We start from the raw sequence: 25,524 nt of genomic DNA, 5'->3' as shown, positions 1-25,524 counted from the left end.
ATTTATTAAGAAATCCCATAAATTTAGCGATACTTCACTTGTGCAACACTTTCAATTATGTAGAACACTGGCATAAAACAAGAAAAAAGAAATTCCCAAAGCAATAAAAATAGATGTCGCAAAGTTCATGTGCTTTACTTAAAAGGGTGAGTCAAAAATTATCCGCACTCTGGCTGTAGAATTTACTTTAATTAACTTTTAGAAAACACAAATACATCATTTTCCGGCAAAACCTCCTTGCTTTTCAATACACTTTGTCCATCTGTCAACAAGTTTCTGTATTGCTTCATTAAAAAATGTTTTAGGCTGAGCCGCGAGCCATGAATGTACTGCTGTCTTCACTTCTTCATCAGAAGTGAATCCGGCTCCTTCTTGATGGCTAACACTTGTGCGACCTTCCTTGAACTTCTCAATCCATTCAAACACACTTCTTTGCGACAAAACACCTTCTCCATACTGTACACAAAGTCTTCGATAAATAACGGCACCAGGTACACCCTCAGACCACAAAAACCAAATCACTGCACGCTGCTCTTCTTTCATGCAAATCACAAGTGGGGCATCCATTTTTGCTCGCACTGCAGTTACAAATGAACTGACGTAACACGGTCACACCTGCACAGCAGTGGCTGGGGAGACAGTAGCCTTGAACGGAAAGTGCTTGATAAGACAGTGTGGCCAACAGAAGTTTTAATATAACTGGAGTGTGGATAATTTTTGACTCAGCCTCATATAAGAAGGTGGCTTGGCGGCATTCCCTATTTCAACTGCCTAATTGTCTGCTTCTCTCAGTATGACTCAATAAATTTTAGTTGAATCAACAATGGAATGAGGATTCCACTATTACATTTTCTTTATTTCTTGCTTACTTTAAAGATTAGAAGCAGCAAATCAGAAAAGGGAAAAGCACCTGAATGTGGCAGACAACAAAAGTCAAACAATAAATAGTGATTCTAGTAATCTAGCAATGATCTAGGGGTCATTCTGTGCACCAGCAAATGGTTTCATACACCTCAGCAATGACTTACGGCACCAATGCATTAGGTTTCAGGTTAGCCATTAATTTATAATTGAATTTTAAATTATATCTGAGGTAATAATTCAAACTACATTGTTCAAGGAGGCAGAGAGGGGTATAATATTCTTCAATTACTTATTGCATAATAGTAATGTATCTGTGAGATGCAGGACACTGGGGGTGAGGTATAAAAATCATCCAAATGATGACACTATCTCCAAGAAAGAGTCTGGTCTAATGGTAAAGACAGTGCAGGCACATCACATCATAAAGAGACGCGGAGCACGTTACTGGGAGCATACGACACAGAAGAAATCATTTTTAGCTGAAGGAGCAGGTGACTTTCTTTAGGAAATGGCACAGGGACTGGGGACCTGCAAAGCTGGGGTGAGCGGCTTTCCAAGAGAACTTCTGGCAGTGATGGAGATGGCTTATCATCTGAGTGGTTCTATGCAGAAGCCACTGACCACGTGCGGCGACTCAGTGGTTGAAATGTGGATAACGTGGCTGAGCAGCTAAATTTTTAAAAAACTTCACTTCATCTTTAATGATTTTAAATTTAGACCTAAATAGCCACATGACGTTAATGGACAGTGCAGGCAGAGTGTGTGAGATAGCTTCTGTCACTCAGAAAAGTTCTGGTGCTTTGAGAAAGGTATTTATTTAATCTATTTTCCCTAGTTGGAACTACTCAGAATACCTCAGACAGACGTGCATTTTTTCCATACACAGATCTCCTGCAGCCACGTCCCAGGGCATCACATTAATCCGTTCACTCTGCCACAAACTTCCACATACTTCACAGCCCCTGTGACTCTCCCCCCGGGACAGAACCGGGAATATGGTTCCCCAAATCGGTAACTCCTCGCCCCAGCACCCACGGCTGAGCGACGCAGTGAGAGGAGCCCCGATCCCAGAGTCGCTCCTGGGAGGACGGCCGCCTAGGGGAGCTGCCCACCCACCTGGGACTGTGTTCTGAGCAAGGAATGCACGTCGGTTAAAACACTGAGTATGGGCGTTGTCTGTCAGAGCAGGTAGTTTAATCAAAGTAATATACGCGAGCCAGCTCTCTTTCTTTGGTGCTTCGTTTTCACCATCAGAGAGCTCTGTGTACTCAACATTAATTTCTCCTCCTTAATTTGCTACCATTTTGTCTTTGATAAATACGGGATATAACTAGCTGGTAGCACTCGCATTATGGTTCATTATCTCAACAACGCTTCACATTAAACCACTTACCTGAATTAAGTCATCTCAACTTATTTGATTTTCCCTCAAGTTTCATGATTATTAATTTGTAAATTGTCGTCAGTGATTTGTGATGCCCTTTAGTTGTTAGAGCCAGAAATTAAATTTAAATGCCATCTGCGTTGAGCACTATTAGAAAATGTTCTAAACCTTTTGTGGATAAGTCAGAAGTTGAGGTTCCCTACTGCTGCTTTGACAAAAGAAACTAGTCTAGTGCTATTTTGAAGCTGATCAGAATTCATGACATTTACTGCTATTTCTCACCTAAAGCATAAAATAATTAAATTCTGCAACTATACATGGGGGTTGGTATTTATCAGAAAGCTTACATAAGCATTAACAAAACTGTGAAGAGATATGCTTTACTATCCAAACAATTCTCTGGCATGTGGTGGCAACTATTCACAGATGGCTGACACCTGGAACATTTTTCTCTTAAATTTTCAGTAGGTATTATTAAATTTTCTTGTTAAGGTGTCATGTAAACTTTGAAACCTATGATTATATGCTTACAAAATCTGTTTTCCCCCTAATAATAATTTCAGCTAATTAGCACTGTCAACAATAACAGGAATTCTAAAATGTCCCCAAATAAGAACTAGAGCAACTGCTTGAGAGGCAGAGCAGACTTCCCACCCCTCGCAGCAGACACCATCACAAACGCCAGAGACCCAGCTGTGTTGATACGATTAGAATGGAATGGACCAAAATCTATCCTTACTTCATTACCTGAAAACTTTTGAGTCAGACATTAAAAAAAAAATCCCAGAGATTGTTCTTTCAAACAAATACGAAACCCAACTTTGCCAAAAATCAGTGGAACACCAAATACTGTTCATGTGAAAGATAACATTTTAAATTAGTATCCCTTAACACGAGGCATAAACCATAGACATGACTAACAGAAATCTGTCTTTTGACAAGAGAGCATAGGATCTAATTACACTCTAGGGCATTTTAGTGTTTGAACACTGCTGCCGTAGCAATCGGCTTTCACAGATTAATAAAACTGACGTATGACCCAGGACCTAGAAACAGACGAAGCTCAGCAGTGGCCTGTTTCTGATAAGCTCACCGCTGGTGCTTGTCTGCAGACAGTGACTGTGACACACCGAATTCTAGGAGTTCAACCCTGCATAGGAACGCAGTCATTTTCATACGACGCCAAGCAGAAAAGGTAGCTTTCCGCAAAATTCCTCTTATTTTTTCTGTTCTAATGAAACTCAGGTCTAACCCTCTTTTGGTGTCACTACCTTTGAGGTAACAGGTCACCTCTGATATCTGTATTTCCCCCCCTCAGCCCTATCGCTAGCAAAAAATAAGTAGAAATACAGTCTGTTGAGACAGAAAGCGAAGCCTAGTTCAGTGCAACTGTGGTGAGGTAGATGGATTTTATCATCCAGTAATTTCTGTGGAGTGTTTAAAAATATAAAAGTTCTCTCCCTGTATATCTCTTTATACCAATGAATTTACATGACAGTAATATACATAAATACTTCTCTACTTTGTCAATATATACAGGACTTTAAAAACTAGATCTTACATAGAAGGAAAAAAGTAACAAAGGGTTAAAAAAATTAAGAAGAGGGATGGCAAACTGGCATTGAATTGGGCATCTTGTAAAGACACTATGAAGCAGGTACTGTTTATCTTCATTGTACAAAGGAGGAAATTAAGGCTCAGAGCAGTGAACTTGTGCAGGGTCACAGAGGAGCTAGAAAACGGGATTTGATCCCAAGTATATCTCACTTCAGAGTCCACACCGTCCATGCTCTTGCTTTGTGACATCAGACTACTGGCGCATGTATAAATTCAAAGCATGGTCACAATTGTTAAGGAAAGAATCGATACATTATGTAATCATTTCAAGGCAGTTTTGCTGCTCCTGTTAATAACTCTCCTACCGTGTTTTTATATTTTTAATTCTTGCTCTCTGTGCTCCTTATCATACTGCTCTTGTAACATCTTTTTATTTCTCCAATTGCATTTTCCTCTACTCTTCCCAGTTTTTCAAGTAGTGTAAAAATTGTTAAAAATTTATGGTGTTAACAGGAGCATAACACTAGAACTCTACTTAAATGATACACAGATAATCCCTTTTTTAAGTTAATGATTTAAAAAAAATTAAGTTCCCCTCTGAGTCTCTAGAACCTGTCCTAAAAACTCTCCTGGTATTGATTTTACGAGAATCTACAAGAAGATCTGCAGTGCATAAGCAGAGGCAACCCCATTGTCTGGTTCCTGGCAACAGCTATTTATACTTCATTGTGTGTCGTTTGTTGCCACCTAGATGTTTTTTTTCTACCAGTACCCAAAAGAAGTTCAACTCCAATAAGGAACAACTATTGTTTCTTCTTCTTATCGTTTCAATATGCAACAATCTATCATCACATTCTCATATTCTAAATGTATCAAAAAGAAAAGGAAGAATATCATTTTGGAAGAAGCTCAAACTGCTGCTTGGGCAGATAACTGCATTTACTGTCTGGGTCTCTAGAAGATGAGGAAGAGCCAGAAGAGGTGAGGGGGCAGCTGACGGCAGGAGCTGAAGGCAGATAAAATGAAAAGAGGTTATCGTGGGGGGTTTTCCTCCCAAAGAACACTAGAAAATCAAATTTCAAATTAAACAAGCATTGAGGGGGTGACTTTCATATCTCAAATTCAGGAAAAACTTATTCTCTGAAGATTCTGAATTTCTTACTCCATGGCCCCTGATCTCCAGCTGCTGCAGTAAGCCTGCCGGCACTGGTCTTGCCACACTTCCGTATGCCAGAGCACAGGACAGCAGTGCCCAGACCTTTGGACATTTTCTGAAATCAATCAGGGAGGTATCTGTGCGGTGGCCACTAGCAATAACTGATGGTATTCTTAACCTTATCCTTTGCTTTGCTAAAAATCCACAAAACTATGCAATGTGCCTAAAAAACAAAACAAAACGATGGTGCAATGTGCATTATAACCAATTAAACCAATCATTTAAAGATATAATTAAGAAAGAGCTAGCTACCTTCCTGGTTTTAAACAATAAAAACCATAAACATGTTAATTGGGAAAAAAATCATTTTCCTGGAATTATGTGTTTGTCAATCTAAAAGAAGCAGGTTCTGAATAATACTGAAAAGGAAATGGCCTCTCCTAAAGTGGGGGTGGGGGACACACAAAAATTAGAGAACATGAGAAAATAGACAAAATGAACCTGGAAGGATTTTACTGAAGTGAGGACTGGCTTCATAAGTCCCCTTACTGTATCAGTTATTGCCAAATCCCTAGAGTTCTACCAGTTAATGAATCTTCAGAAAGAGCTACCAAGATCAGCATTAAGCTTTCATCTCAAAGAACTTAGTGTAAGGTACGTGAGTGGACAGAGAGCAGACACACGGCATGGGAAGCAGACACACACGCTCAGCCTGGTTGACGGGAGTATGAATCTGGCAGTTTTGCCCCTGTCCACAGACAGACTGACCTTCCTTGAGACTTTTCTGGTTGCTCCCTTCAAGGCATTCCTTTTCTTTTAGTGGCTCGAAATCGCCAGCAGTTAAAATCTCCGGGAAGCCCTGTTGCTGCTTCTTGGAGCTATCGATCATGGTGAGAGGCTTCTGGAGACAGGCAGCATCAAGTAGGAGAAAAGCTCAATCTGCCAAGCAGCAGAGGCCAGCGCTTGGAATCCTCTGGTCCCTGGGTCCTGGTGCCTCCTCACGATACCCCGATCACTGGGCAGTTATGTCTTTCAGCAGCTGAATGCGGCCGTTACCCTTGAGTTCCCAGCTTGACCTGCAAATCCACTCCTGATGCTGGAAGCCCGAAACTCTCTCCCACGTTGAGAGGCAGAGGCACGGAAGCACGATGCTGAAATCCCACCCCTTTTCCCAGCCAGCCCCCTTTCCCTGCCGTTCCGGCTTCCCCCGCACTGGGGACTTCAATCTGCAGCTTGATGGTCCGCATCATCTGACAAACACTGACTCAAGCAGTTAAAAATAAATCCTCTAGTTGCTAAAAGAGAAGACGTTGCTGATACCTAAGAAGACAAACTGCTGCCTGTGGTCTCTCTGGCTCTCTACAAACGCAGCCGCAAGCTGTGGAAACACGTTCTGTCAGCCAGCCGAGCGCATCCATTACTCATTAAGTTCTCCAGCTAAACAAACGGCGGTCTAGGGCATCCGAAGGAAGAGGGTCTTATCTCAGCAGAGGTACCACACTGAATAAACACGCTACTAGCATATCTAGATAAAGACAGAAGCATGTCACCACCACGCTGCTTTCGTGGTGTGCTTTTTGCCGTGCCCGGCTCTCCCCGGCACAGCCGGTGCTCCCTGTCACAGGGAAATGCCCGTAACTGCAGCTTTCTGCCTTTGCCAATGCAGACCCGGGCGGCAGTTTTCCTCTGTGCCACTAGTCGGCCGAGAGAGTTAACATCGCCATGATTGTGCTAAGGAAAAGTCTCCTCCCTGTATGAAAAGCAGACGCTGAGAGCTTCTAGTTCATAACAGAGTCCCCCATCGACCAGCCAAGTTTAACTTCATGTGAACTATCAACAACGGGCACCTCCCCCCCCCCCCCCCCCCCCCCGCCCAAGTCACTGGCTGTCCTCTAGACACAGGGATGCTGCCTGAAGGAAATCTGCAGGTAAGGCAACTCCTGGCAAAGTGGAAACACCTGCTTTCACACACCAAACACCCATCTGTAGCTGTAGCCAAAAGAATCTGATTTTCATGCTTTGAAGTATGCTCCTTTGCAAAGAGCTCCCATAAAACCCACCAGAGGTTGTAAGAGCAGGAGACTGAATCCTCTTCCATGAGGGATCTGTTTTTGTTTTGTTCGCTTTTTAAATAATCAACATCTAAAAGAGTGCCTGGAATATTAGGGAGTTCTCAGCAAATACTTGTTGCATGACTGAGGGAATGAATGAAAGCAGAATACTCAGGGTGCTTCTTTTGATAATACTCAGAGTTCTAAAGAAGTCATAGGTCAGTGACCAAGAGTCATTAATTTTTAGATGAACAACTACGTGTTCTTTAAAGGAAGCACATTTTCTCTTTAAAAGAAAATACACACATACACTTTGAATGTGCATGTGACATGATCCTTTTGGGGGAAAAAGAAAGGCTTACATTTTTACAGCCAGAAAAATCAATATTCTCTTCATCATTTAACAGAGATGGGGACTGGATGAAGACTCTTTCCTTTGTTCCTGGTTCCAAGGCTGGTGTGCACTAAATCCGTGCTGCTCTAGAAAGATAGTTATCTATCCTTCTCCAGCGTCTCTCAAGAATGGGGTTACACAACACATGACATGCTTCTTGTCAACTGAAATTCCTCCTGAGGCAATTTAAGCCCGTCGTTGGTAGTCTAACCCCCTGCAGGAACACACAGCAACGAACTCAACACACTTCTCAAAAATGCCCTTTAATGCTCTGCTATTATTTCTGATCCTAAGGCCTCCATTCTTCTAAATTAACTGTTCCAACACCTTTAAAGGAGTAAGGAGAAAACCCATCATTTTCTGTGGACATTCTTTGGGTCGGTCTGCAGCAGGTTTTGCAAAGTTCATCTCATTTAACCCCCCAACAGCCCTCTGCAGTCACTATGATTACTGGTACATTCTAGACATTTTACAGACCAAAACCAAAGTCACAAAGCTGGTAAGCGGCAGATCTGGAATTCAACCAACATCTGAGTTCTTCAAAGCCCACGTCTTTTTTCTATGGCATTGCAATGCCTGCTGTCTTCTAAAACATGCTCCGTTTCCAGGCTTTAGATTGATCTTGGGACAGGTTTAACAGCAGAGATCATTACTTTCACTCCCTTCCAGTAATTCTACTCCTGGCAAGGGAGAAGGAAGGCAATGTAATCATACTAAAGCGCTTTTATGAAAGCAATTTAACTTTTCCTGAAGTAATAACAGCAGCCAGCTTTGTTTAGTGCTTATAACGAGCCACAGTCTAAGTGCTCTTCATATATTATCTCATTTATTCTGTTGACAGACCTGTGAGTTCAATGTTGTTATTCTAATTTACAGATGAGAAAACTGAGGCCTAGAAAAATCAAATATTTTGTCAGAGATCACATATCTCATAAGTGGTGGCCAGGATTCCAAACAGGCAGCTTGGTTCCAGGGCCTACATTCTTAATTGCTTTGCAAAAAGAACAACAGAAACAGTAAACCCAACAGTCTCCTTTTCAGGATGTTGCTTTTAAAATTGTACCCAACTGTTTTCTGGCCCCAAGTTTAGAAACCTGAGTAGATACAGAGCTACACCAGCCATTTAAAAATTCTTTATTGGCTGTGTGTGTGTGTGTTTAGTATGTTAAAAAGTAAAACAGTTCTCTCTTAAGGATCCTCTGTAATCTTACTGTTTTTGTATCTGATAAAAATAAAAGATCTCACTAAGGAAACATTTTCCGGCTGTAGGTTTATATTAAAAGTCTTGCCTCTGTAGTTTTGAAAGGGAATAATAATTTCTCTAGTGGTGAATGTGCCTAATAGAACATTTTGCTATTTTAAAAAATCTGAAATAATTTCAATTTCAAACAGCCTTTTTTCTCCCGAACCATCTGCGAGAAGGCTCTGACACAATAACTCTGTACCCTAAGTGCTCTGGTTCATAATTCCTACACAAACAAGGCTATTCTCCTACATAACCACAATATGACCATCAAGGTCAGGAAATTAACACCCATATGTCACTGCCACCTAATCCACAGACTCCAATCAAGTTCTACCTGTTGTCCCGACAACACCCTTCATAGCAGAAGGACCCAAACCAGAATCACGTGTGGCACCAAGTTTTCAAGTCTCTTTAGTTTTCTTCCATCTTGAACAGTTCGTCAATCTTTCTTGATTTTTCCTTCCTTGGCTTTTGAAGATTACAGGCTGGTTACTTGGTAGAATTTCTCTCAGTTTGAGTTCGTTTGATGTGTCTTCATGATTAGACATAAGTCACGGCAGGAATATTTTTGGCAGGTATACCACAGAAGCAATGTGTTCTTTGCATCCCATCAGGTGGTGCACAAATTCAGTTTGTCTCATAGCTGATGATGTTTATTTTGATTAACTGATTAAATGGTATTGGCCAGGTTTCTTCTCTGCAAAGTTAATTTTTCCCTTTCTAACTAATTATTTCAAGGGGCTGAGTTGCTTATTACAAGAATGACTGCTAAATGGAGATTTTGAAAATTCTAGCATTCCTTCTACATTTATGAGTGGCACATCCTACTCTAAGAAAAGATTCTCTTTATTCGGTTTATGTTATCTATTTACATCAGCATGGACTCAGCGACTCCTGCTTCATTCAATGGGTTGTAACATGTTCCTATCGTTATTTATTTTGATGCTCAAATAATTCCAGATTTGGTCAGTGGGAGTGCCTTCGAGCTGGCTTCAGTTTCTTATTGTTCTGAGCACTTTGAGCACTTTCTTACTTTTTGGCATAAGATGTTCCAGGCTCACCTTTTACTTTTCCTGCTCCGTTGAGAAAACAAGGTGTCAATGCTAGGTGTGCTCAATGCAGTTTGGGTGTCACTGTTTCCAGGCCTTTTCTGAAGTCAGAGGTAGGAAATATGTCTTTGAGTTTATGTGTCTATGTGTGTAAACACAAACATGTTTATGTCTCTCACTATGAACAGATGTCAATATAGACCTATATTTAAGTATGCACATCTATACACATACATCTATTTATATATATTGAAAACCATGACTTCACCCCAAGGCCTCCAATTCCAGTCCAGCCCCACAGGGTCGCCTTCAGTTTCTTTCTTCTGTATATCTGTTAACTCCCCCTCCTATAGTGAGAATCTTGTCCCGTGGTCTCTGCCACCCCACTCATGGATACCCCATTCACCCCATTACTGTCACTGCTGTCACCAAACCCGAGGCAGATATCTCCTCGCCCAAAGGCTCTGAAGCCCGGCACTGGGCCACTGCCCCCACTTCCACAAGGCAGCTGCCTGGCTCAGCCCCACATAATGTCTTCTGGATTAAATTAGGGCTGGAGGGAGGAAGGAGACCTGCCTTCTCTCCTGGTAAAAGAAGTCCACAGTTGTCACGTGAACCGCTTTCCAGTAGGCCTGCCCCGGTTCCTCACTAAATGTGCTACGTCATCTTCAATGGCACTTGGCTCTATTGTCACAAGTGGCATTTAACTTCAAACGACAGGTGATTAAATTCACTTTGGCTATGATAAATCTGCTTCCACAGTGTTCGTGTCTACACTCAAAAGAGCTGTTTTAGTATGAAAGAGTGTACCATAAATCAAGTCAATTTTCCCACTACCCCAAGCACAGATATTTAATAAGCGTGAGAAAAACTGTATGGCTCGGAGATTAGGAACAATCCAAGAAAGGCTTCAGGGAATCAAAACAGAAACAATCATGGCTCAAGGGACCTACACAAAAACTTGGCAGAGTCAATATACATTTACCAAACTGCTGACAAAAAAGAGTGTCATTGTGATGATGCTGTGCTTCAATAAGAAAAACCTGAGGATGTTACCAACTGGGCAATGTTCCGCTAAGGTAAAAATATTCAAAAGTAATGAATAAAATAATTAGTAGCAGAATGCAAAGAGACTGCTAAATACTGCGTGCACTCCTCCTGCAGCATCCTGTACCCTGGGACTGAGGAAGATGCCCTGTTCTTTCCATCTTCCACCTCCTGGTGCTTTGGAAGGTCCTCAGGTGACCATCCACTGAAAATGCCGGCACTTTGGGGCCTCCTTCACACACAGTCTCAGCACAGTATCAGGAAACATTTACGGAGATGTAGTCAGCCAGACTGGATGCATTTAGGGAGAAAAATTTCAGTCCATTTTTTTCCTAAGGGTGCCATATTTTCAGTAAAATACATATTTGATCCTTAATTTTCTCCTTTTTAACATTATAAATGCCACTATAAAATATATCTTTAGACAATTATTAAATGGGTATGGTAAATCCCAAAGATTTCATAATTATTAAACCCAATTTGATAATGCTGATAATTTAAAATACTTTTTTGTAAACAGGGACAGTTGCAGAGCGCTGTCTGTGAAATCAGACAGCGTATCTTAGAAGTCCTTCATTTTTACCACTCTTTGATACACGGATGTTGAACAGCACTGCAGATATAGAGAGATTACGGAAACAACTGTTTCATGAGGAGGGATACATTTTCCTAACATTTCTAAGATAATGAGATTTTGAAAGAATATCAATGATTTGAGCAACTAAGTACTGCAGCATGACTGAACACTACAGCAGGGCCAGACAGCCTAATAGTTTGGTTTGTAATCTGTGCTTATCATAATCTTTCATCCTAGAATGTGGCCATGACTGGCACGGAGGCACTTCCCTCCTGCGTTTGCTTTATCCTCTCTGAAGATGTGAGCAGCAACCTGGGCAAGGTCCGGTCTGTCGGGATTGGAATTGGACCATCACCATTTTGCTGATTGACTTCTGCTTACACGGAGGGGCGAGGACTTCCCGTGGGGCGGGGCAGCCAGCGGCTGACGGTGGCACCACTCAATCCCAGCGCTCTGACCGCAACTCGGTGACGGTGTCCCTTGTCTCCCCCCGCCCAAATCTTTAGTACCGATAGACAGGATATACTTTGTCAGTTTTAAGAAAGTCATCCAAATCCTTTCTCTGCTTCTAAGCCTGAGAGTCACTTACAAACATATAAATACAGACAACTGGCTGGAAGATTTACAACCAAGAGCCTTCCTTAGATTATATTTCTTCAAAGCAGACTTCCTTGAATTCTGAGTTGTGGAATTTAAGGGAGGATGAAATGGCTACAGCTTTGAAGGTTCAGCAGAGATGGAAGGGAGGGGTGACAAGCTAGGAGGACTGGGTCCTAGCGAAGCCTGGCAGGCACATCCTGCAGTTAGGACCAGTGTAATGCTGAGGTCACTGCTCTCAACAACAAGGAAGCTGACCGCCACGGGGTTTCCTGACCTTTTTTACATCACAGCTCCTGACCCTTTTTAACAGAATTTTTTTCTAATCACTTTCCATGAAATTTTAATACCACAGATTTACTGTACATATTTATGTACTTCATGTATAGCTACACATTATACGTTAAAAAAGATTTTTTGCCTATACCCCAAGAGCCAATTTTTCACTCCTGTTGGGAATGCTTCGTCTACAAGAGGGGAAGCCAGTATTTCCTATTTTGTTGAGGGAAAAAACAGTAAGATAACAAGAATGAACTGTATGTAGGAAACCCTCAGTGAGAAAATAGCAAACGCTCACCATCTGTGATGACGGTTTCAGATCACAAGTAAATTTAGCAGGATCTTGAGGATCTTTCTGACCCTCAGTAGCTCTGAGGGAAACACATATTGACATTTGTTTTATTAAAAACAACAACAACAAAAAACAAAAGGAAGTGCAGTTCAGCCACGAAATGATGTGTTTTCAAGTCACTCTGCTGGTGAACACATACTCTTAATCCTGGTTTTCTCACTCCAACATTCTTTTCACTAAAAGCAAAAGCCTGTGGTGTTTTTTTTTTTCTTTTTGCTAAATTTACATGTGATTTTCAGGGGCATGTATTAAAGAAAAATTAGTAATTTAATTTCAAGGGGATGATAAGATCACAGATGGATTTTATGAAGGTTAGAGGTAGGATGGTTCTGTGGAAGGAACACGACTTCAGGGTTAAACATAATTTGGTTGTGAGATCTATGAGATTTTGGAAAAGCGGCAACATCTTTGTACCATGGCTGCCTCATCTATAGAAGTGCATTGACAATCACAACAGCAGCAGCTGTTTTCTGTGATTATAAACATCAGGAAAAAATGCATATAAAATTCCCAGGACAGGCACAAGAGGCACTCCCCAGTGGTGGGGTCTGTCCGGCAAGACACACACACACACAAGACCACCACACTAACCACCACCCGACACACACATTCTGCTTTCCAACCCCACCCTCTGGGGCTGCAGCAGGGTGCAGATAAAGTCCATCATGTTTTGGTTTGGCACTTAATACCTTCTGGTGTCTACTACTTGAGATTTCATGTATTAGATCAAATTTGAAATTTTTATACTCACAGAGAACCCTGATGGTACTTTTTCACTTAACTGGAATAATGAAATAGAAAAACCACCCCAGGTGACAAATCACAGCCAAGTAGTCAGCCATGGTCTCTGAGAACTGAGTAGAACAAACCCTAGGACATACTTTCAGGAATCCGAGGATGTCTCCTTGGATGAGTTCTTTGCGGAAAACGAAAAAATTGTGTGTTCTCCTTTTGTTAACCTTGAAAAAAAGAATCAAGTGTTGCCATATAAGAATGAAAAGGAAAGAGAGCTGGACCTGGTGGTAAGGACATACTCAGGCCTAGAGAAGGCAAAGTGGTAGCAGCCTGCAGCGGTCTGAACAGAGCAGCGGGCGGGAGAAGCGAGGCAGGTGGCAGGTGGCAGTACAGGCTTGAGCCTACGCGAGAGCAGTGAGCACCGTGGCCAGATGTCCAGCAGCAGTTACATTTATGCAGAAATTCACGTGTCATGGTAAATTAATACCAATTTGAATTTCGTTAGCTTTGCCGATTTCTATAAATAACATGCAAAAGTGTTCTTGTTTTGTAGCTGTGTAAGTGCTGCCAAGCACAAGTTTATACCTCTTTTACAGCTGTACCGAATTCTGTAACATTACACTGATAAAAATTAAGTCATGTACTAACTGTTCTTAAAGAGTCAGGACATTTCTTAAGTTTGTGAACCACTGTTTTACCTTATAACTCAAATGGGGAGAGGGGACTATTTACTCTGCTGCTTGGCTTCCACAACATTATCCTGAAGTGAGAAGTAAGCATTTGCCTTTGTTTACCTAATCTGACTGGAGACCCTATTTTGCCATCTTGGGAGTCAGGACAAAAGGAGGATATGACACCAAGCATGGCTTGAGAAATTAAGGAGGCAAGAGGACTATCCAAATTTAATATAAAATCATGTCATGCCCCCACCCCTGTTCCAGAATGTCTCCTTTATCTCCTACTGACTTTACTTTGCACGACCTGTGCCGCTGTTCCAAAGCACCGCCATTTTCCCGAAGGCCACGCTACGTAACCACCCCGAACCTTTCCCAGCAGCTAACCTGGGCTACTACTAGATTTATGAATACTGAGGTCTTCAGACATAAGCTCCACTCCCCTTCCCACTCCCATCCCACCTCCTGTCTTTGAGGAAAAAGCAATCTTTCTTCTTGCAGAAGGGAATCCAGACACTTTGTTTAGGACTGTAGTTCCTGCCCACCTACTTACAAAACTGTGATCAGTGAATGAACCTTCTCCGCGAGGATCCTTTGTGTCCACTGAGACTGCACTGTTATCAACCATCGACCCTAAACACCCAACACTGCACGCAGAAACACATGTGCCCTACCTCGGATTCAGGTGCTTCTTGCTTTCTCAACGGCAGCTCCTAAATGAGTTTTCCTTCTGCAGTTAAAATACCCTTGATGTTAAGTTTATATGCTATACTCAGGATGAAATCATCTCTAATTTTATAAGCTAGGCCTTGCTGGAAGAACAAAGTTTTTTTTTGTTTTGGTCTTTTGTTTTGGTTTTTGTTGTTGTTGTTGTTTTTAAAGGCAAGCAATGGGCTTAGCCTAGACCTCAGGTAGGTTCAGCTCCAGAGAATGCACTTAAAAACCAGTTCACGCTGTCTCACTCATCCTCATAGCCCGAGTGCCTGGGACACTGCCCACTCAATTAATGCTGCCTGGATAAATAAAAGAAGGTCACTCAACTGACCCACATTCATCCAGGCCTCTCTCTATCAACCTAATTCTACCCACATTTCTCATCTTGGCATTCAAAGCATCAACGCTTTGTCTCCCACTTTCCTGAGTAGCTCTATTAACCCCCAACATGTTCCTAAGGCTTCAGCTAAATCAAACTGCTTATACCTCCTGATATGCTCTGAGTTTTCCTTGTCTTTGCTCAAGTTTTTTCTTCTGCCTGAAATTCTCGATTTTCGACTTCTGCCCATGGAAACTGTACCCAAGGAAGAACTAGCTCCAGGATCAACCTCTTTCATAAGCTTTTCAGGATGTCTCTCAATAGCCCCAAAGAGTCAGATCTGAACACTCATGACACCTGTCATGGGAGGACTCAGCCTTCTGTGAATAATAATGAAGATGCTGTGCTGGCACTAACGTTTATGTGTCGCTTACTGTGTACTGAAGCACTATGTTCATACATGATGCTAAGAACTTCCCACACACCCACTCAGTTTACTCTTCTCAATAACCCTATTCGTATCTCCTTTCTATACTGGGGCACTGAGAGGTTAAGTAGCTTGTCCAGCTACACAGCTTTTTAGGAGAAGGGAGATTTGTAATCTAGGCAGTGTGGATGCAGACTACTAGCTTTTCTCAGTGGGTTCTGTGAGAGAACTAAGCCCTAATGTCCAAAGGCACCCACTGTATAAAATGAATGAACGTCTCTCCTACGTGTCTAGAATGGTACTAGCTGTGTCAACCTTGGAATAATTAAGAAAACAGTGACTCTAATCACATTTGTAGGGATTAATTTCCTCACAGAACCTTGGCTGAAAAAGAATTTTTTTAGCTAATTTTTTTTAAATTAGAAAAGTAAAAAATAACACATAGGTCTTAATACTTGACAATCGAGTGTATTATGAACAGCAAGTACCTTCATGTAAACAGTTCTGGCTGGAAGACCCAGAGAGCACTCCACTGGGGGCAGGGATGCTTTGCACGGCTCCCCTGTGCCTTCTCCCAACGCATCTGGATGCTCTTCGCGTTCCTGACGTCCCCTTCCCATCTTAGTAAACGCTACACTCTTCAAAAGCTGCATATGCATCTCCTTCATCTTTTTGTCTCCTATGAGATCTATCCCAGTGTTTAAACCATGTTCAAGTGGTCACATTTCTCTTTAATTAAGTAAATTCTTACATTCAGTAGTGCAGGCTAGTGGATAAACATCCTCCTTACAGGAAACTAACAACTAAAACTACCTGTTATATTTTTTTGGTTGTGTCTGACATTTAAAAATCATGATTACTGAGGTATAAAGACAGTAAGATACATCCATTTAAAATGTATAATTTGGTGAGTTTTGATGGAGGTATACACCATGGTCCTATGTGAGGTTCAGAACATTTTCATCATTTCCAAAAGTTTCTTCTTGCCCCTTTGCAGTGCATCCTTCTGCCACACCCAGCTTCAGGTAATCACTGATCTGTTTTTTATCATTATGGAATAGTTTGCCTTTTCCAGAATTGCAAGTAAATGAAATCATACACTATGTAGTCTTCTGTGTTTGAGTTCTTTCACTAAGCATAGTGATTCTGAGAGTCATCCACGTTGCTGCACACATCAGTGATTGGTTCCTTTCTAGTACTGAGCAATACATTCACTGTACGGGCAGACCACATTTTGGTCATGCATTCATCTGCTGATGGACATCTGGGTACTTTTCAGTTCTGAGCTACTACGAATAATTCTGTCATGACATTTTGGTATAAATCTTTGTGTAGATAATTATACTCTTCTTTTGAATAAAGTCTTGATTATATAGTACGTGTATGCTTAGCTTTTGAAACTACGGTTTCTTCAATAGAACTTTATTGGCAGCTTTATCTGTAATAGCCAGAAACTGCAAATAACTATCCATACATAGGTAAATGAATACATTTTGGTGTATCCATACAATAGACTACTAATCATCAGTAAAAAAAAACAACAAACAACAATATGGATAAATTTCAAAATAATTAGGCTGAAGGAATAAAGCCAGACAAAAGAAGAGCACATGTATATGATTCCATTTATAAAAAATTCTAGAAAATGCAAACTATAACCTATAGTGACAGGAAGCAGATCAGTGGTTGCTTGGAGACTGTGGTGGAAAGAAGAATGATTACAAAGAGGCATGAGGAAATTTTTAAAGGTGATGAAAATGTTCTCTTGATTACGGTGATACGAAAGTTCCTCAAGTTGAATACTTCAAATATGTGCAATTTATTGTATGTCACTTATACTTCAATAAATGTTTTTTTCTTAAGACAATGGCACTTGTGGAAACAGACAAATTCCTTTCTGTAATATGATAACTTCGAAAGAGTCTCTATTATTTACAAAACTTTAATGCAATAGAAGATTATTTACCTGGGTGTCTGAACTCTGAGAACTACTGAGCAGCAGAACTGCTCTAAAGAATCTTAAGACAAAAGCAAAAAACCAACAAACCATTAAAATAAGTAAAATAAGTCCCATGTGTAATGACTGCATTATTCCTCACGTGTGTGCTGGTCGTGTGAACTGGTGCACTGTGACTGATGGGGCTGCATGATTTGGGTGGACTGATGTGTGTTACAGATGAGGATGGGGAAGGGGTAGTGATCCTGAGCATAGAAAACATAAGATTCAAGTGAAACACCGTTTATGAGACAAACAACATTTTTTAATGCTAAAAGCCATGATCAACAATAAAGCTTTAACAGCTGTGACTATGTACAAAATAACATAACTACTGTTATAAAACAAAAAGGACAGGAGATGTAATGTGACATAGACAAAACACACAAATAACAGGAGACTTTAATCTTCCAATCGCAGTACAAGACAGATGAGGTAGACAGAGAATAAATAAGGATATACAGGGTCAAAACAGCATAATCAATAAGGAGATCGTATTGCTATATAGTGAACTTCACACCCTGATGATAAAGAAGATGCCTTCTCAAAAAACATGGATTATTAAAAAAATAATCACATATTTGGTCACAAAGAAAATGCCAGTGAATTCCATAAAACAAAAAATATTATAAAAAACACTCTGATGTCAATGTAATAACACTAAAAATTATTAATAAAAAAATAAAAAGGCTTGTCTACCTGGAAATTAATAACATCTATTAATTCACAGAAAAGAGGAAAAATACAAACTGAAATAAAATAATTTTTTTTAAAAAGATAGTTTTGCGGGGTATAATCTGAATCCATGGCAAATATTTAAAGCTGTGACCAAAGAAAAATTCAAATCCATAAACCATTATATCCATATAAATGAAAGAATGAAAATAAACTACGTGCCTTGGAGAAAAAAGATTTAAAAAACAAAGAACAGTCTAGGGAGCCTTGGGATGACATCATAAGGTTACACGCAGCTAACATTCCAGGAAAGCAGAGAGAGAACGAAGCAGAAAACATAACTGCAAATATAAGGCCTGAAAATTCCCCAAATCAGATGAAATACGTTAATTTACAGATTCAAGAAACCTGGCAAACTTTCAAGTAGGATAAATTCAAACACAAACAGAAATCAATAGGCTACAGATACACAGAGAACATAATAGTAGAGAAAACCCCACTCATAATAGCAAAAAGACAAAAATGCAGGAGTAAACTTAATAAGAAATGTGCAAAAATCCTGAAAAACACAAAAGTATGCTTGAACACATAAGATAATCCTTGTCGATGGACAAGATAATACCACATCATTAAAATGTTGGTTTTCTCTAAGTTAATTTACACACATAATGCTATTTCAACAAAAATAGCAACAGGCTTTTTAATGGAGCTAGACAAGTTGATTCTTAAGTTCATATGGAAAAAATAAAAACACCCAAGGCAAACTGAGAAAACACACACACAAAAAGTGCCACATAGGGGAGGAAGAAAGAGTCTTACTAGATAAAAATAACTTCAAGTAGACCAGGAATGAAAATGTTAAAAAAAAAAAAATCAAACCATGAGAACTGTAAGTAAATACTGATGGGATCCTTGGACATGGGGAGAAGTTTTCTATAACCATATCCAAATGCAATAAAAAGAAAAGACTGACAAATGCTGGCCACGTTAAAAACAAAACACAGAAGAGGAAGGGCTAATCTCCTCAATACACAAATAACTCTAAAAATTAAAGAGTTTAAAAAAACCTGACAGAGAAATGAACAAATAATTCACACTCTTCTCCAAAAAAAGATTCTGAAATGGCCCTTACACATATGAAAAGATGTTCAACCTTACTCATAATTAGAGAAATGCAATTAAAATTACATAAAAATACCAGATGGCAAAAAAGTATGACAATGCAGTCTGTAGGTGTGGCTATGGGGGAAATAAACATTGTCACTCGTTGCTGATTGGAATGCAATGCGGTACAGTCCTTTGAAAGAGGAATTTAGCAATATCTAACAAAACTACAAATGCCTTTTCCTTTGGACCCAGCAATTCCACATCTAGGAATTTACCTGAAGATACATCTCCAACATTATAAAATGGTATACGCCAAAAGTTATTTACTATAGCAATTTGTTTGTTACTGCAAAATACTGGAAACAACTTAAACGCCCACACACAGGAGGATGGTTGAATAAACTATGGTACATCCAAACCACAAAGGATGTCTCTTACATAAGGTCACTTCTCCAAGATCAGAAAAAGTAACCAATCTACCAAATACACAGAAATAAATACAGAATTAGGGAAAAAGAGGCAACAGAGGAATGTGCTACAAATGAAGGAACAGAATCCTACACAGCTGTAAAAAGGACTAAGGAAAACCTCCATGAACTGATACCAGGACACCTGCAGAATATGTTAAGTGAAAAAAAAAAAAAAAAAAAAGCAAACTACAAAACAGTATCAACTTTACTTCTTGTCTAAAAGAGAAGGGGGAACAATAAAATGTATACTTATAGCTGCTTCAGGAGGAAAAAAGTGAAAGGAAGGGTAAACCAGAAACTAATGTCATTAATCACCTGCACTGGGTGGGGAAACAGGGTGGAAGGATTAGGGGATGGAAATGGGGTGGGAGGCAGAAGCAGGCAACAACACTTCTGAGAATATCGTTTTTGGTATAGTTTTGACTTTCAGAAGCTTGTTACTATATCACATACTCAAAAAATAAATTAATGAAATTTACAAGGATGAGGGAACACCCAAATTGGGCTGGCACTAGCCGTGGACCCAGGACTGCCCACAAGCAGATGACATCACCTCCAGGACGCGTAGGCCCTGCAGCCAGCCACCCTGTGGCCCAGACCTGCCCACGAGCACCAGGACTCCTCAGGCTGTGCATCCAGCCATGCCAGGACCCAGCCCCACTCCTCAGTGCCTGGCAGCCCCCATACTAGGCAGGCCAGGCAAGTAACTGGGTCAGGGGCCAATCACCCCCACCATCATGCCCACAGTTGTTTGACCCACCACAATAGAAGGGCCCATGCAGCCCACATGGGGGCATCCCTAGAGCATACAGCCACAAAGGATGTCTCTTACATAAGGTCACTTCTCCAAGATCAGAAAAAGTAACCAATCTACCAAATACGTAGAAATAAATACAGAATTAGGGGAAAAGAGGCAACAGAAGAATGTGCTACAAATGAAGGAACAAGACAGAACTCCAGAAGAAGAACCAAGCAAGATGAAGACAAACAACCCAGAAGTTCACAGTAACATTCATAAAGATGCTCAAAGAACTTGAGAGAAGAATGGATGACCACAATGAGAAGCTTAACAAAGAGAAAATATAAAGAAAAACCAAACAGAGCTGAAGAATACAATAACTGAAATAAAAAATACACTAGAAGGAATCAGATTAGATGACACAGAGGAATGGATCAACAAGTTAGAAGACAGAGTAGCAGAAATTATGCAAGCTGAACAAAGAAAAGGAAAAAAAAATGAGAATAGGGGACATATCAAATGTACTAACATTCACATTATAGGGGTTCCAGAAAGAGAAGATAGGGAGAAAGGGGAAGAGAACATATCTGAAGACATAATAGCTGAAAACTTCCCTAACCTGGGAAAAGAAACAGACATCCAAGTTCAGGAAACACAGACAATTCCAAATAAGATCAACCCAAAGAAGTCAATTCAAAGACACATTGTAATTACAATGGCAAAAATTAAATAGGAAGAGAGAATATTAAAAGCAAAAAGGGAAAAGCCACTAGTTATATACAATAGATCTTCCAGAAGGCTAACAGCTGACTTCTCAGCAGAAACTCTATAGGCAAGAAGGGAGCGGCATGATATATTTAAAGTGATGAAAGGGAAAAACTTACAACCAAGAATACTCCACCTGCCATGTCTATCATTCAGATTTGAAGGAGAGATCAAGAGTTTCACAGACAAGCAAAAGCTGAGTTCAGCACCATGAAACTGGCTTTGCAATTAAAGGACTTCTCTAAGCAGAAAAGGCCACAACTAGGAATATGAAAACTACAAAAGGAAAAATCTCATTGGTAAAGGCAAATATTCAGTAAAGGTAGAAGATTAGCCACTTTATAAAGCTAGCTGGAAGGTTAAAAGATGAAAGTAGTAAAATCACCTATATCCACAATAAGTAGTTAACAGACATACAAAACAGATGTAAAATATGAGGTCAAAAACATTAAATGTGGGTGGTGGCAGGGGGAATAAAAATGCAGGGTTGCTGAAATGAGTTTGAACTTAAAAGATCATCAACTTAAAACAACCATGCGCGTGCATGTATGTGTGTATATATATATATAAACCTCATGGTAACCAAACAAAAATCTATAACAGATACACACACAAAAAAGAGAAAGGAATCGAACATAATACTAAATAGTCATTGAATCACAGGGAAGAGAACAAAAGAAGGGAACAAAAAAGAACTACAAAAAAGAACACAAACCCCAAGACAATTTAAAAAATGGTAAATAGTACATACATTGATAATTACTTTAAATGTAAATGGGCTAAATGCTATAATCAAAAGACACAGAATGGCTTAATGGATACAAAAACAAGGCAGATAGATAGACAGATAAATAGATAGATAGGTAGATATAGATAGATAGGTAGATATAGATAGATAGATATAGATATGTTGCCTACAAGAGACTTCAGATCTAAAGACACACACAGACTGAAAGTGAGGGGATGGGAAAAGGTATTCTATGGAAATGAAAATGAAAAGAGTCGGGGCAGCAATACTTATATCAGAAAAAATAGACTTTAAAACAAATACTGTAACAAGACAAAAAAGGATGTTACATAATGATCAAGCGATCAATCCAAGAAGAATATATAACAATTGTAAAAACACATGCACCCAAAATAATAAGGCAAATATTAACAGACATTAAGGGAGAAAATGATGGTAACACAATTACTAGTAGAGGACTTTAACACCCCAGTTACATTAATGGACAGATCATAAAGACAGAATATCAATAAGGAACCACTGGCCTAAATGACACGTTAGACCAAATGCACTTAATAGATATAGGTAAAGAACATCCCATCCAAAAGCAGCACAACACACGTTCTTTGCATGTGCATATGGAACATTCTCCATTTTATATCATATGCTAAGCCACAAAACAAGCCTTGGTAAATTTAAGAAAATTGAAATCATTTAACATCTTTTCTGACCACAAACACTATGAGACTGGAAATCAACTACAAGAAAAAAACTGCAAAAAAACCCCTACTAACATGTGGAGGCTAAAGGATATGCTACTAAACAATCAATGGATAACTGAAGAAATCAAGGAGGAAATTAAAAAATACCTGGAGACAAATGAAAATGAAAACATAACAATCCAAAATCTATGGGATGAGCAAAAGCAGTTCTAAGAGGAAAGTTTATAGCAACACAAGCCTACCTCAGGAAACAAGAAAAATCTCAAATACATATCCTAACCTTACACCTAAAGGAACTAGAAACAACAACAAAAAACACCTAAAGTTAGCAGAAGAAATCATAAAGATCAGAGCAGAAATAAATGAAAAAAGACCAAAAAAAAAAAAAAAAAAAAGTCAATGAACTAAAAGTTGTTCTTTGAAAAGATAAACAAAATAGATAAACCTTTATCCAGTCTCATAAAGAAAAAAAGATAAAGGACCCAAATCAATAAAATCAGAAATGAAAAAGAAGTTATAACTGACACTACAGATATACAAAGGAACATACAAAACTACTATGAACAGTTACATGCCAATAAAATGTACATCCTAGAAGAAATGTATGTACAAATTCCTAGAAATATACCATCTCCCAAGACTGAATATGGAAGAAAAAGAAAATATGAATAGACTGATTACCAGGAACGAAAATGAATCAGTAATAATAAAAACTCCCAACAAATAAAATCCAGGACCAGATGGCTTCACAGGTGAATTCCACCAAACATTTAAAGAAAAGTTAACATCTATTCTCCTCAAACTATTCCAAAAAAATCACAGAGAAAAGATTGCTTTTGAACTCACTGTACCACGCCACAATCAGCTCAATACCAGATGAAGCTCGCTTGCTTGCTCACGTGCTCTCTCTCTCTCTCTCTCACACACACACACACACACACAATTACAGGCCAATATCACTGATGAACACAGACACAAAAATCCTCAACAAAATATTAGCAAACAGAATTTAACAATACATTAAAAGAATCATACACCATGATCAAGTGGGATTTATTCCAGGGATGCAAGGATGCTTCAGTATTCACAGATCAATCAATGTGATACACCATATTAACAAACTGAAAAATAAAAATCATATGATTTTTGCATTTCAACAGATGCAGAAAAAGCTTCTGACAAAATTCAACATCCATTCATGATAAAAACTCTCAACCAAGTGGGTAGAGAGGGAACATACATCAACATCATAAAGGCCATATGTGACAAGACCACAGCTAACCTCATACTCAATGGTGAAAAGCTGAAAGCATTTCCTCTAAGATCAGGAATAAGACAAGGATGCCCACTCTTGATGCTTTTATTCACCATAGTATTGAAAGTCCTAGCCACAGCAATCAGATAAGAAAAAGAATAAAAGGAATCCAAATTGGAAAGGAAGACGTAAAACCATCACAGTTTGCAGATGACATGATACTATATATAGAAAATCCTAGAAATGCCATCAAAAAACTACTAGAACTCATCAATGAATTTGATAAAGTTGCAGGATACAAAATTAATACAAGGATATTGGCCACATTTCTATATACTAACAACAAGCTATCAGAAACAGAAGTTAAGAAAAAATCCCATTTATAATCATATCACATAAAATAAAATACCTAGGAATAAATCTAACTAAGGAGGTAAAAGACCTGTACTCAGAAAATTACAAAGAAAATGAAATTGAAAGAAATCAAAGATGACACAAATGGATGGAAAGATATATGGTGCTCATGAATTAGAAAAATTAATATTGTTAAAATGATCATACTACCCAAGGCAATCTACAGATTCAATGCAATCCCTATCAAAATACCAAGAGCATTTTTCACAGAACAAGAACAAATAATTCTAATATTTGTATGGAAACACAAAAGACCCTGAATAGCCAAAACAATCTTAAGAAAGAAGAAAAAAACTGGAGGTATCACACTCCCTATTTCAAACTATACGACAAAGACACAGTTCAAAACATTATGGTACTGGTACAAAAACAAACACACTGATCAATGGAACAGAACAGAGAGCCCAGAAATGAACTCACATTTCTATGGTCAATTAAGCTAACATGAAGGAGGCAGGAATATAGAATGGGGAAAAGACAGTCTCTTCAATAAATGGTGCTGGGAAAACTGGACAGCTACATGCAAAAGAATCAAACTGGACTTTCTTAAACCATATACAAAAATAAACTCCAAATGCACTGAAGACTTAAATGTTAAGACCGGAAACCATAAAACTAGATGAAAACATAGTCCACTCTTTGATGTGGGTTTTAGCAATATTTTTGGACATGTCTCCTGAAGCAAGGGCAACAAGAGCAAAAGTAAACAAGTAGGATTACAGCAAACTAAAAAGCTTTTACACAACAAAGGGAATTTTCAACAAAATGAAAAGGCTGCCTATGGAATGGAAGAACATACTTGCAAATGATATATCTGATAAAGGGTTAACATCCAAAATATACAAAAAATCCACACAATTCAACATCAAAACAAACAACCCAAGTAAAACATGGGCAGAGGACCTGAATAGACTTTTTTTCCAAAAAACATATATAGCAACCAATAGACACATGAAAAGATACCCAACACCACCAATCATGAGGGAAATGCAAAGCAAAATCATGAGATACCACCTCACATCTGTCCAGAATGGCCATTATCAAAAAGACAACAAATAACAAGTTTGGTGAGGATGTGGAGAAAAGGGAACTCTAGTACTGCACACTGCTGGTGGGAATGTAAACTGGTGCAGCCACTGCAGAAAACAGTATGGCAGTTCCACCAAATATTAAAAATGGAACTACCATGTGATCCAGCAATCCCACTCCTGTTATTTATCCAAAGAAAATGA

General features: G+C 39.3%; 1 protein-coding gene across 16 annotated transcripts in view; it reads right to left on the bottom strand.

Moving 5' to 3' along the window:
• Positions 1-25,524, bottom strand: part of MRTFB (myocardin related transcription factor B) — a 284,571-nt gene that overhangs the window by 69,667 nt on the left and 189,380 nt on the right. Inside the window, exon 1 of one of the 16 annotated variants that reach the window (XM_057748322.1) lies at positions 5,730-6,755. The exons of the other annotated variants lie outside the window; for them this stretch is intronic. Within the exon in view, the coding sequence (XP_057604305.1) occupies positions 5,730-5,850 (121 nt within the window). The 5' untranslated portion in view covers positions 5,851-6,755. Of the gene's footprint in view, positions 1-5,729; positions 6,756-25,524 lie in introns of those variants that run through there. 16 annotated transcript variants of the gene reach the window in all.

The sequence above is a fragment of the Hippopotamus amphibius genome, chromosome 9 (genome assembly GCF_030028045.1).
Source record: "Hippopotamus amphibius kiboko isolate mHipAmp2 chromosome 9, mHipAmp2.hap2, whole genome shotgun sequence".
NCBI classification, from domain to species: domain Eukaryota; kingdom Metazoa; phylum Chordata; class Mammalia; order Artiodactyla; family Hippopotamidae; genus Hippopotamus; species Hippopotamus amphibius.
Note: the sequence above shows the minus strand (reverse complement) of the source record. Positions and strands in the feature narration are given on the sequence as shown.